Raw genomic sequence first — 12,912 nt, forward strand, 5'->3', positions numbered from 1 at the left:
AGGGGCTGCCCGTGCCCAGGAAGCACCCAGGCTCCTGGGAAGGGAGTTCGAGCCTCCCTCCCTCCCTCGCTCCCTCGCTCCCTCCCCCCGCGTCTGGGTCTTCCAGTGTTGGGCGGGGAGCGCGGAGCACGGAGGGGGGGGGGGGGCAGCCGGCGGGCGGCCGCGGGCATCCCGGTCCAGAGCACGATCCCCAAGCCTCCAGGGAAACGTGACTCCGGGCCTCGGGGGGCAGGCTGGCGCGGCGGCTCGGGCGTGTGTGTCCATCGAGGGCCTCCCGCCGCCGGCCCGGCACGCCGCCGCACAGACGCAGGACACTCGATCTCCGGCCCCTCCCGCCCGCCGCCGCGCCGCCGCTGCGCGGAGCCCTGGTGTAACCCATCGGGGCAGACGCTTCGATCTTTCCTGGCATCTGTCCACCCCGGGCCAGAGGCGGTCACTTGATCAGCACCGGCCGCGTCCAGGGATCATCTGGGACAAGACTGGGCCCTGTGTTTCGAGCCCCCGGCCAGCTCCGGGGGGCAGGCTCCTCGGGGAGGGCGCGGGCAGGTGGGCCTGCAGCATGGGGACCAGGCGGGGGGGGGGGGCTGGGGGGACGCGTGGGGGGGTGGGGGGAGGGCTTCCACGGCACGTGTGCCCCGAGTCTGGAAGTGGAATCACCGAGCGGCAGCCCCGCTCCGACGGCCGGGGCTGCACCAGATCCGAAAGTCTGCGTGGCTCGGCCTGCGAGCGCTGGGGACAGTCAACCGACCAGCAACGTCACAAAAGTCACCAAAGCCTGGAAGCCCCCTGGAGACAGGCGCGTGGGGGAGCACGTGCATGGAGTCTGACCGGCGTGCGGATTCGGGGAACAGGCGGCGGGGGGCGAGGCTGTGGGAGGGAGAAGTGGGCGGCAGGCAGGACCCACGGAGGGATGGTGGACGCCGTTCAGAGAGGACACACACACCGAATTACACACAGTGTTGCACACCGGAGGGGTGTGTAATCGCACACGCCAATCTCGACGGGACAAGAAGCAGTGGCCTGGGCTCTCCAGGCCGACAGGCCCGTGTGGGCTCCTCCCCCTGCGACTCGCCGGCCCGGAGACTCTGGGCCAGGCTCCGTCTCCTGTGTGACTCGGCCTCACGGGCTGTGGAGTGTGAACAGCAGGTGTGCCCACCTGGCACGGTGGTGAGGAAGGTTACATCTGAGCGTTCACGGGAAACTCGTCGTAGTTATACCTGACGCCAGCAGACACTCGGCAGTCCTCAGAGGTTATCCCGACTATCTCCACCTGCTCTCGCCCCGGCCCCTGCCCCACCTCCCTGCCCCACCCCCGCCTTCTGTCCCTCATTTGCCTCTACCCTCCGTGCACTCGCACACCTAGGCTCTCTCCTGGCTCTCGCTCACTCACGCCGTGCTGATTCCGAGACCGCCGTGGGTGCACAGCACCCTGCCACACACCATGGGGAGACAGATACAAAAGTGGTGACACCGTGGTCATGGTCTTTTATTTCCTTATTTTTAAAGGTTTTACTTATTTATTTTTAGAGACAGAGGGGAAGGCAGGGAGAAAGCGAGGGAGAGAAGCGGCGGCCGATCGCCTCTCGTCGTCACATGCCTGGACCGGGGACCAAACCCGGGCGTGTGCTGAGACCAGGGATTGAACCAGTGACCGTTCGTCTTGCTGGATTACACCCAGGCCCCCCACACTGGTCAGGGCTGGTTGTTGTCTTTTAAGTGTGTGATCTGTGCGGTGAAAACAATCCCACTGACGTCCAGGTGAAGCAGGAGGGCTAGAAGCTGTTGGTGAGAGTTCGGGGGGGCCACAGAGCTCTGGGGGGAGCTGGCCTGCAGCGGGCTTCGGCATGCTGGGCGGAGGGTGTCCCGTGCTCCCCACACCCCTGCTCCTCCCTGCACCCCTGCTGTTCCCCGAACCAAACCCCTGCTCCCACCCCTCCTCAGCCTCCCTCCCGCCCAGGGGAGCTTCCTACAAGAGGCATCCCCGGGCCCCTGGCTCCGGGGCCGCCCCACCCAACCTCTAGTTCCCTCTCAGCTGAGAACAGCTCCCGCCCTGGCCTCCAAGGACTCTTCCTTCTCAGGACTTTGGCCAAACGTGTTCAATCCTCCTGAAGAGGAGCCAGGGCCTGACTTGTCCCAATTCCCCCCCCCCGCAGCCTCTGCACCTGTGATTTCCCTCCGAGTCTTCTGGCCTCAGCGGTCACCACGCCAGGGACGCCCATCATGGTGGGATGGACAGCTCGGGCGCCCGGAGCCCAGGAGTATGCCCACCTCCCAGCCCCTGCAATGAGGGGCAGAGGTCATCTGAGCTCAGACCCCACTCCCACCCGAAACAGGCGCATCTTGGGGGCCAGGAGTTGCTGGCACGGCCCGCTCCACAGAGAGAGACGCTGGCGCTGTTGTGCTACGGGGTCGGGGAGACAGGGGTTGGGGGGAGACCCCGCGCTCCAGCCGCAGCGCAGCTCCTGTGGGGAGCTACCGCTGTGGGAGGTTCTCCGCTGGGCTAAACGCCCTCAGGTAAGTCACATTTCCGGGAACACAAGGTGGCAAATAAGGCCACAGGCTCTGGAGTCACATGACAAGGACTAGGACTTGAGGTGTGACCGTGAGCCCCTCAGGGAGCCTCTCTGTGTCTTCGGTAACGGGCAGCCAGGACGTGGCGCCTTCCCACCCAGAGGAGAAGAGGACCGACGCCCCACGGGAGTGGAGGCGTTGAGCGGGCGAGCACGTGCCCCGGGCGGAACCCAGCACCAGGCACACCGCGCCCTCTGGGAACGGAGCCCCACTGGTTCCCTTCTGGGGGTGGGGCGGGAAGTTTCTCTGCACAGAGCGGCTGTCTGCCCCGCCTCCTGGAAGAGTGGACACGGGCAGAGAGCTCTGACACCGAGCCCCGGCCGAGGAACGGAAAGGCTGGACAGCAAAGTGAGGAGAGCAGAAGAGAGATTGCTCCGAAGCCCCTGCCCAGCAAACAGCCCCAGACACACAGCCGGGCCCCAGGCCCTAGAGCTGGCTGTGGGATGCGCCTTATCTGCCCACGACAGTCGGGGCTTTGGGCGAGAGGGCCAGGTGGGACCGGGGATTTGGAGCCTCTCTGGGCCCCCAGTGCCCTTGGGTCAGGGGACCTGCAGGGCAGAAGGACAAGGTTCAGAGGGGCGGAGTCCCAAACGACCACGCCCCCTGCTCCCAGGGCGGGTGGGGGGAAATTCCTGGTCCTCCAGTCACTTAAGGTTGGTTTTCCAGCACGTTCCTCTAGGCAACATTGATGGAGGCGTCGCCTCCGGACGACGGAACCCGCGGTATCAACAGACACGAACAGGACTGCACATGTGTCCCCCCTTCCCGATGGGCTTCATGTAACACTCCCCGTTCCCTGGCTCCTTCACTGGAGGAGCGCCGCCGTGCGGGGGCTCGGGGGCCGTGCCCGCCCGCCCTGTCGACAGAGAGGTGGTGGGCGGCGGGGGAGGGGCAGAGCCGCAGTCACGCCCGGAGTCGGTGCGGGCGAACCCGGGCGTCTGCAGCGGTCCATTTCCCAAGGGCGTCCCGGAGGGGGGCGGCTCAGACCCTCTGGGGGCACTGAGGGAGGTGGGGTCGCTGCCCGTCCCGTCCCCGCCCCTCCCCCGCGTCCGTGGGGCCTCCCCCCACGAGCCAGGCGCCGGGACCCAAGGGCCACGTGTCGCCGCGGAGAGCTTCCCGGTCGTGTCGGGCCGGGCGGCATCAGTTAGTAGCCCAGACAGAGCACGGAGGAGGAGGAGCGTGCCTGGGGAACTTGGGGACCCCGGCGGGACGACACCAGGACCCTCGCGGGGCACCGCGCCTCGGGGGCGGGGGCGGGGACCCCTCCCGCCTGCAGCCCCCGGCCCCGTCGGCCGGGCCCGCCCCCGGGGGGCGGGGCGAGGCCAGCCTCGCGCTGTCGGGCCTCCATTGGCTGTGGGCGGAAGCGGGGAGCCAATCGCCACCGACCCCAACGCCCTCCTCTTGGGCGACTTCCGCCTCCGGGTCAGGCCCCGCCCCGCCGCCCGGCGTCTCTCGCGCGCTGGAGGCAAGATGGAGGAGTACGCGCGGGAGCCCTGGTGAGTGTGAGCGGCGCCGTCGCCCGTCCCGCCCGCCCGCCCTCGCTCTCCCCGGCCTCCAGGCCCCGAGGGCGTGGACGCGGGCGCGGTGGCCGCGGGCGGTGCGGGCCTCGGCGGCCCGGCGGCCCCCGGCGCCGGCCTCCCGCACCCGGCCCCCCGTGACCTTGCCGTGGACGGTGACAGGTCCGGGCTCGGGCTGGAAGCGGCCCCGGACCTGCCCCCGCAGCGCCGGCCCGCGCCCCGACCTTGTGCGAGCCAGGCATCGCCCCCGCCGCCCGCCGCCCGCGTCGAGGAGGGGAAGCCCGGCCCCCGGGTGCCCTTTCCGCGGCGTGCGCCGGGCGGAGCGTCCGTGACGAGCGGGCGCGATGGTACCCGGCGGGTGTGGGGAAGCTGCCGCAGGCGGGGGCCCGTTTCCGTGCTCGGATCCTGGGGGGCGGGAGGCAGGAGCTGTCCGGGGAGCGTGCTCCCGGAGCCGTGGACGGGAGGAGTCGGTTCGCGCGTTCGTGGAGCGCCGGCTGAGGGAGGGAGGGAGGGCTCGGGCGGTAGGAGCACAAGCCGGGCCCACAGACGGGTCGTGCGGGTCGTGGTAAAGGGCAGGGCTGCGGGCGGAGGTCTCGGGGGCCCGACTTTCAGGCTTCTGGGGTCATCGGCCGAAACGGCAGACCTCGTTACTGGGGTTGATCGCCTGCGTCAGCAGAAACAAGCTGTTTTCAGTTGTGCTGAGCCCCCGCCCCAGAAGCGGGGTGCAGGCTACTACCTGTCTTCGGTGCCTCGGAGCTCTCTGAACTTCCGTTCTCCGGGGAGCTGCGCCCCCGTCCCGGAGTGCGCTCCGAGGCGCCGCCTGCGCTCACCCGTGGTTGCCCTCACACCTGTACAGGCGGGCAGGAGGGGCAGTCCTCTGGCTTCTGTGGGTTAAAGACGTTGCGAGAACAGACTCCCCGATACAGAGGACAGACAGAGAGCTCTCAGCGAGGCGGGCGCTGGGGGCTGGGTGGGAAACCTCAGGGACACAGACAACAAGACAGCATGGTGACCGCCTGAGGGACGGGGGTGGGGGGGTGAAGGGGGGACAAATGGTGCTGGGAGGAGGCCCGACCTGGGCTGGTGAACGCACGGCCCAGTGCACAGATGGTGCATCGGCACAGACTGCGCACCGGAACCCTGGAGGACTTCGTTAACCAGTGTCCTCCCGGCACACACGGAAAGAAGGACGTCCCAGGAGTGACGAGTGCTCACCTGACTCGCCGGGTGCCCCTTGGCTCTCTCCCCGGGCGCACTCGCTGGCTTCGAAGCAGAGCAGTGGGTGTGCGGTCAACCCTGCCGTCGGTGGGTGAACGCTCGGACGGCCTGCGTGGCCCTGTCCGGGGGAGCATCTCCCGCCCAGGCTCCCACCGCCCCCCCTCCACAGCCCTCCCCGCCCGGTGCAGTCTGAGCCGTCCCCCGGAACCTCTGCCTCCCAGTTGCTATCGCTGGGGTCTTCCCTGGGGTCCCCATGCCTCTTACCGCAGCTTCCTGGCTGCCTTCCTCCCCTCCAGCCCCTCTTGGGACACCAGATGGAGGTGACACCCTGAACACTTCGTCATCGTTAGAAGCCCCCAGTCTGTGCTGCAGTGGGAGGGGTCCGGGGCCCTGGCCGTGCTGGGTCTGCGCCGCAGTTGCTCCCCTGGCCCTTCCTGGGCCAGGTCCTTCACCTCTGAGCCTTGGCTGTGAAACGGAGAGGAGACGAGAGCTCTTGGGAAGCTAGAAGATTAGGTGCTCTATGGGGAACAGCCTCGCTTTCTTGAAAGTCGTAGGCTTTGTTTGCATGACGAGGCACCTAAGACAGCCGGGACCTGTTAAATGACGGCCTGTGGCCCCGGTACCGTCCCGGCGCTCTGAGCTGGGCTTGTCTGGCGCCTCCGCCCTGGGAGGCTCTGGCTTGACCCTTGTGTGCAGCCCTCACCGACGGCCCCGCAGGGGCATTCTGACGTGGCTGCTCCCTGGTCAGGGGCCGTCCGTCTGCCCATCTGCCTCGTGTTGGTCGCCCTCTCCTGGGACATGCGCTCCGGGCACCCCTCTGGGAGATCATGGTGCTCGTTCATGGCAGCCCCAGCGCCCAGGGAGGGAGCCTCGGACTCGTGCTGTCCTCCCCTTTACTTCCCAGTGACGTCCCCACCACTCCGGAGGAGTGGCCCAGTTTTCAAACTGTTAAAGTGCAGTCAGGTTGCCTGTGGACCCTGATCAGCGGGGCCCGGGTGGGGCCACGGGTGTTCTCAGGACCCCAGAGGCGGGCCCTGCCGCCTGCGGTGGTCCTTCTGCGTGAGGCCCTGAGCTGTGCTGTACCGGAAGAGGACGCGGTGTTTTGACGGCAAGGTTTCCCTGTCTGGGGAAACCAGAAACTACTCCTTATCCAAATTCCCCAGCAGCATGAATACACCAAATTCACAAGTTTACCTGAGCAGGTGGATCGTCCCTAGCTCGTTATAGCGTTCAACCCTTGACACTAGATGAAAGAAGAATCTTGCATTTGAAATGGATTGAAAATGGCCCCAGTTGGTGTGGCTCAGTGGATTGAGCACAGGCCTGTGAACCAAAGGGTCACCGGTTCAGTTCCCAGTTGGGGCACGGGCCTGGGGTGTGCACCACGTCCCCAGGAGGGGGCGCCTGAGAGCAACCACACATGGATGTTTCTCTTCCTCTGTTTCTCCCTTTCTCCCCCTCTCTCTAAATGTAAAATAAATAAAATCTTTAAAAAGAATGGATTGAAAACGAACTTAAGTGTTCAGACTTTTTTGTGGGCCAGATTGTCAGACGAGTCGCACTAGCCTCCTGGTCAGTGTACTGGGTGTCGGCGTGTCGCGTAAGTTAGGGCGCTGCCTGTGGGAGCGGGGTGCAGGTCTAACCTCCAGGCACTGGGCATCGGAGTCCGCGAGAGTGAAACTGACCTGATACGGGCTGAGGCTCTGAACGTCGACTGGACTCTAACCCTAACCCCGGGAGAGTTTCAGACCCTAAGGAGCCTCACAGATCGGTCTTCCTTGCCCCTGCTGAGTCTTCCTTCCGCTTTAACTGTCCCTGCAGCTGGAAAGGTCACCTTGATCCCCGGGAGACGGGGTGACACTCGTGGTGACAGTGCAGCGTCCCAGACTCGTCTGTCCTCTGCGCCGGCCCGGTCTGCAGCGCACCCCCCCCCCCCCAGCGCCCAGTGCCCAGGATGGAGGCGGAGCCCCGCAGCTTTGCCTGCCTGTCCTGGGCCACGTGTGTGCTGGTTGCAGAGGACCCTGCCCGGGGCCTGTTGCTCCCGGCGCGGGGCTGGCGCTGGGTTTGCGGTGTATGGACGGAAAATAAGGCCCCTCCCTCCCTGCTCGCAGCCCCTGGCGCATCGTGGACGACTGTGGCGGGGCCTTCACCATGGGCACCATCGGGGGTGGAGTCTTCCAGGCGATCAAAGGCTTCCGCAATTCTCCAGTGGTGAGTGGGCGGCCTGTGGGTCTGCTCAGGTCACGCGGGCCGGTCGCGGGTGGGGGTGACGGTGCCGGTGACACGTTTCTGCTTGCGTCTTCACAGGGCGTCAGCCACAGGCTGCGAGGGAGCCTGACAGCCGTGAAGACCCGGGCCCCGCAGCTGGGAGGTTCGTGCCGCGGACGCGCTTCCCGTTCGCTCGGAGGGGGCTCCGCTTCCTCCCCCCTCAGATCACACCAGCCCCCGCGCCAGTTCGCCCGGCAGCCGGGTGACCACAAGTGGGGATCCCTGGGCCGGTGGCTTACCCGAGAAGGAACTGGAGTCGTCGCATCAGTCGGAAATCTCGACTCTGCCCCCCGCGTGCTCAGTGGCCTGTTTAGCCCCCCTCCTGTCCAGAGGACAGCGGTGGGCTTTGGGGCAGGGCTGCGCCGGTCGGGAGGGACCGCTGCCGGGGCGACAAGGCTGAAGAGGGCGTGTGGTGAGGGCGGGGTTTCGAGGGAGACCCCGACTGGCCGGACGGGCTCCCCCCGGGGCCGGGGGACACCGCGGGGCAGTGCAGGGTTCCCAGTTGTGTGCCCGGAAGCCGGGAGTTGTGTCCGTTCACAGAGACGCAGCCACGCTGGGGGAGCACCGCCACCTCCCGCCGGCCCTCAGACACTCCGTGCGTCCGAGAGGGCGGTCTTCTCTTTGTCCTCGAGCATCCTGGCAGAGACGGCAGCTGACGCCACCCTGGACCGAGTGCCAGCGGTGTGCCGTGCTGCTGCTGGGCGCCCCCGGCAGCGCTGCCCCCCAGGGGGGTGCTGGCACCCCGCTTTGCCGACTCGGAAATGGGGCCCGAGGGTTGCAGTGTGGCGCCGTTTCCCTGTCCTTCCCTCTGCAATAATCGTGCGCACAGGGGAGGAAGCAGTGGCTGGTTTCCCTCCGACTCGGCGGGCCGGGAGCGGGGTTGGTGTCAGAGTGCACGTCACCCCGAGCCCCTCGAGTGCACAGAGGTCACACGGGTCAGGCGGGTTCCTGCCTGTCTCCTGAGAGGCTGCGCCCGGCATGTGGCATTTTCAGCGAGTGGAGGACGGCCAGGCAGCGGTCACGGCCCAGGGGAGCCTGAGGGGACAGGAGGACCCCCTGGGGGTGGCCCCTGGGGCAGAAGCCGAGGTGCTGTGCGTGCAGCGCGGGCTGGAGCGGGTCACGGTCACCGGCCGTGTGGCAGATGCCCCGGGGGACGGTGGGGGTGGGGGGGCCCGGTGGTCTCCGTGTCTCAGGAGAGTCTGCTCCGGGAGCAGAGTGGCCTGATGCAGACTTGTTCTGGTTTCACGGGTGCGGGGCGGGGGGGTGGGGCGGAGAAGGAACAGTGGCCCCTTTCCCCGTGGGGCTCTCTGTCACTCCCGCTGCGCCATCCCATGCCCGCTGGCGTGCACTGGCCGGCACACCCCAGGAGAGCTGGGCCTCTCGGGTCCCCGACGGTGGTTCTCCTGGGGCGGGTGCTCAGGGACACTCGTGCAGGACAGGGCAGGTGGAGGTGGGTGGAGCTGTCGGGGGGCAGGGCGGGGAGCGGTGCTGGCAGAGCCCCACGGTTGGCATCAGCTTGGGCGTTCCCAGGGCTTCGTCGGCAAGGGTGGGGGGGTCTCCCGACCTCTGTGCTCGTCCAGACCGTGCGTGCGAGTGTTTGGGGAGGGGGGAGTTTTGAGAATGTAGTGTTATTTAAGCTTCTTTGTTTTTTTAAAAGATTTATTTATTTTTAGAGGGGGAGGGAGGGAGAAAGAGAGGGAGAGAAACGTCAATGTGTGGTTGCCTCTCATGTGGCCCCCACTGGAAATATGGCCTGCAACCCAGGCATGTGCCCTGACTGGGAATCGAACCTGCGATGCTTTGGTTCGCAGCCCGCGCTCAACCCACTGAGCTACGCCAGCCAGGGCACAAGCTTATTTCTTACGGTAGCACGTGAAGAGTAGAGTGGCAAACTGACACCTGTGTTGTCTTCGTTAAAACAGGGAGCTTCGCCGTCTGGGGAGGCCTGTTCTCCATGATCGACTGCAGCCTGGTCCAGGTGCGAGGCAAGGAGGACCCCTGGAACTCCATCACCAGTGGGGCCCTCACGGGAGCCGTTCTGGCCGCCAGAAGTGAGTGCGATCGTTTCCCGAGGGAACCTCCTCTGTCTCAGCTTGTAGGCTCCTGGGGTGCCTGTGGGGGGGGGGCAGGAGGGTCGGTGGGGGTTCCGAGGGCGAGGGCTGGCGTTCCACCCTGCGCACTACCGTGGCTAGGAGCCTGCGAGCCCCAGGTCCCCGGGCACCCTGCAAGCTTGCTGCACACGTGTGTGTGTGTGTGTGTGTGTGTGTGTGTGTGTGTGTCCCGGCCCTCTGGGACTAGTCGTCACGCCTGTCCCGAGCAGGCGTCACGGATAAAGCTCACAGAACCACCTTCTGGGTCGTTGGGACCGAGGGCAGCCGGGATTCCTCTGGGCTTGGTGGTGGCGGCGCCCGGAGTGGCAGACACTTTGTAAAGGGCCAGGCAGCACATGCGTCGGGCCTCGTGGGTCATGGGGTCCCGGTCACGGCTCCCCAGCCCGGCCACCATGGCAGGAGAGCAGCCACGGACGGCGCGTGTGCGGGCGAGCACGGCTGTGCCGGCGGAGCCCTGGGGCCGTGAGCGGGCCGTGGGCTGCGTCTGGCCTGGGGCCGCGGTCTGTGGACCCCGGTCTCAGCCAGCGAGAGAGAGGGTTTGGGGGGCGGCGGCCGTAGGCACGCGGGCAGCTCTTCCCTTGGCTGTGTGTTGTGCTGAACCCAGTTTCTGTTAACGAGCTCTGTCTTCCCGCACCCAGACGGACCGGTGGCCATGGTCGGCTCGGCCGCGATGGGCGGCATCCTCCTGGCTCTCATCGAAGGGGCCGGCATCTTGCTCACGAGGTTTGCCTCCGCGCAGTTTCCCAACGGTGAGTCTGTCTGCGCCCTGCGGTCACTGTGGGTGGGCTGCGAGGGTCAGCACAGGCCCGGGTCCCGCTGGAGACTCGGGGCGCGGGCTCTGTCAGGGCCGACCCCGGTCCCCGGAGCTCGCTGGTTGGGTGACTTCCTGCCGATCTCCCCCGGAGCTCTCGGCGGCCAGCGCTCACTCGCTCACCCCGAGAAGCTGCTGCTCGTCTCAGAGGTGCTGGGAGGAAGGGCCTGGAGGACGTGCCACAAGAATGGTGGTCAGCCCACAAGGCGCCGCTGTCCGCGTGCCGGCCGGGCCCTGCTCTAGGTGCTGGGACGCCGCGGTGGAGGGGGACAGAGCACCAGGTTCAGGGCCAGATGGGGCTGTGTGACTGTGTCCCTTGCTCCCAAGGGTGGTGGGAAGTGACCCCTGTTGGGGAGGTCACTCGGGGTCTCAGGGACAGGCCTTCTGCTGCTCGTGGTCCCTCTCACCCGGGGCACCGGGGCGAGTCCCACTGAGTGCTGAGCCGTCCTTGCGTGGTCGTGGAACGAGGGTCAGTCCCTTGTAGCTGTGGACGCCTCGGCTGTCTCGGTGAGAATGTCCCAGATGTGGGGGGGGGGGGCAGGAGTGCAGCAGCGAAACCCAGACCCGGCCCCCGGGGAGGGCAGCGTGCCCAGCAGCGAGACGGCCGAGAGTGAGTTCTGGGGCTTGGCGGAGCTTCACATGGAGCTGGGAGCAGGTCACAGCGCCCAGTCTGACTCGATTTCCCCAGGGCGCCTCGCCAGAGAGTCTGTGTCTTTCAGGCAAGGTTCAGCCCCCCCGCCTGTTGGTGCCCGTGGAGTGGGTGGGGGCTGGGCCCCCTGCACACCTGGTCTGTCCCCCCACCCCACCCCCCTGCAGCCGTCACTTCGGAGGTCCGACTCGGTTACGCTGGCCACTCCGCTGCCTTACTTTTACCACGGCAGAGCTGTGGGCTCTGGCCACAGGGGGAGCCCTGCTCACCCCGAGTCGGAGGCGCCTCGTGGGGGTTCGGCGGGTTTGTGAGGAAATCCGGGTCCCAGCTCCGGCGGACACAGTGTTTTCACCGAGCTGGCTGCCGTGCTTTCTGCGGAGGTTGTCCTGGGTCGTCCAACCTCCAAGTGGTTCTTGAAGCTCTTTTCTCTTCACCGCAGGCCCGCAGTTTGCCGAAGACCCCTCGCAGCTCCCCGCGGCCCCGCTGCCCCCCTCGCCCTTCGGGGACTACCGGCAGTACCAGTAGGCGCCTCCGAGGGGCGCCGGAGTTCCTGACACCGTGAGCGGGAGACCGAGGCCAACAGGCCACGCAGAGACATTTAGCACTTTTTCTATTTGGAGGAGCATGGGGCGGGGCGTAGGAGACCGCCGTGTATTTATTTACCCGAGGACTGCACCCGAGGTCAGAGCGAGGTCGGTGTCCTCACGAAGACGCCGTGCCGAGGAGACACAGGCCGCTCTCACCGGGGGGCCCCGCCTGCTTTCGTGTTCTGCGGCCAAACAATAAAACTCCTGGGACTCGCTCCTTCTTTTAAGATGAGCCGTAGACTCTGCACTTCCTCCTTGAGCCCACTGGACCCGCCGGCCGGCCTGTGGGAAGGCGCGAGTTCTGTGCTCAGCCCACCGCCCCGGAAGTGGGTGGGTGGTGTGTGGGGGCCCCTGGTGGATGCTCGGTGGACTGAAGCCAGACACCCCGGCACGCGGAACGGAGGACGCTCCTGGAGCCTCCCGGCTCGGCCTTGGCCTCCTCCCCGCCCTCCGTCAGCCTGCAGTGGAGGGGGGTCAGCCTGCAGTGTGGGGGTGGCCATTTGCTTCGCATTGTGTGGTTTTTCACCTCCCCCCCTTTTTCCTGACGTTTTTTCAATGAAAAGTTTCAACCTGTAAGTTTGAGTTTTACTGCGAAAACTCTTAATCCACCACTTAGATTCCACTGATCTTAAGTTAGCAAATAACAGAAAACGATAGTTTAGAGTCTAGTAAATATTTTCCTAAAAGTGCAAACGTACAATGTTTAGTGAGTATTCTAAAGCTGACTTTGGTGTGCTGGAGTAGAGCCCAGGACGAAGGCGAAGTAGGCAGCTGGTTTTACTCCCTGAAGGAAGTGCCTGGGGAGACAAGCAGACCCCAGGGCCCCTCCGGGGTGGGTCCCTCCCTGTCCCGCTGATACCCCCTCAGGAAGGGCCCACCCACCTCGCCCTTCCCTTCCTGGCGTCAGAGGCTGCCTGCCACCCTGGCGCGGCGTGCACATGAGTCTGGTTGGGATCCCTCGAGCTCCTACATGGGGGTCACGCCCCTGAGCCCGGTGGCGACTCTCCCATCCCCATCCCCCCTGCCCCTGCCCATTGTGTGTCGTCCGGCGTTCTCACCACCGCTGTGGCCCCTCCAGTCCCTTGCCCTGTGCCTGCACACTTCACAAGGAGCTGTCTGCTGTCTGCAGAGAGACCTGCTGGGGTTTTTACTGGGATGCCTGGAAGTTTCCATCTTTTTA

General features: G+C 66.2%; 1 protein-coding gene and 1 long non-coding RNA gene across 3 annotated transcripts; one reads left to right on the forward strand and one right to left on the reverse strand.

Annotated features, from left to right (window-relative positions):
• Window positions 1–379: 379 nt before the first annotated feature.
• On the reverse strand, window positions 380–12,549 carry LOC118498268. The gene is made up of 3 exons (XR_004900792.1): window positions 11,876–12,549; window positions 481–486; window positions 380–390 (listed from the first exon to the last, which is right to left on the reverse strand). It is a non-coding gene; the product is annotated as an uncharacterized LOC118498268 (long non-coding RNA).
• TIMM17A (translocase of inner mitochondrial membrane 17A) lies at window positions 3,969–11,964 on the forward strand. Of its 2 annotated transcripts, XM_028531123.2 has the most exons (6): window positions 3,970–4,067; window positions 7,418–7,517; window positions 7,614–7,677; window positions 9,497–9,625; window positions 10,324–10,434; window positions 11,585–11,964. In XM_028531123.2, the coding sequence occupies exons 1-6, from the start codon at window positions 4,042–4,044 to the stop codon at window positions 11,668–11,670; spliced, it is 516 nt and encodes a 171-aa protein (XP_028386924.1). In that variant the 5' UTR covers window positions 3,970–4,041; the 3' UTR covers window positions 11,671–11,964. The 2 variants fall into 2 exon arrangements, with proteins under 2 accessions (XP_035871909.1, XP_028386924.1); XM_036016016.1 differs by having other exon boundaries at window positions 3,969–4,067; window positions 7,418–7,677; window positions 11,585–11,859.
• Window positions 12,550–12,912: the final 363 nt, after the last annotated feature.

The sequence above is a fragment of the Phyllostomus discolor genome, chromosome 15, assembly GCF_004126475.2.
Source record: "Phyllostomus discolor isolate MPI-MPIP mPhyDis1 chromosome 15, mPhyDis1.pri.v3, whole genome shotgun sequence".
NCBI classification, from domain to species: domain Eukaryota; kingdom Metazoa; phylum Chordata; class Mammalia; order Chiroptera; family Phyllostomidae; genus Phyllostomus; species Phyllostomus discolor.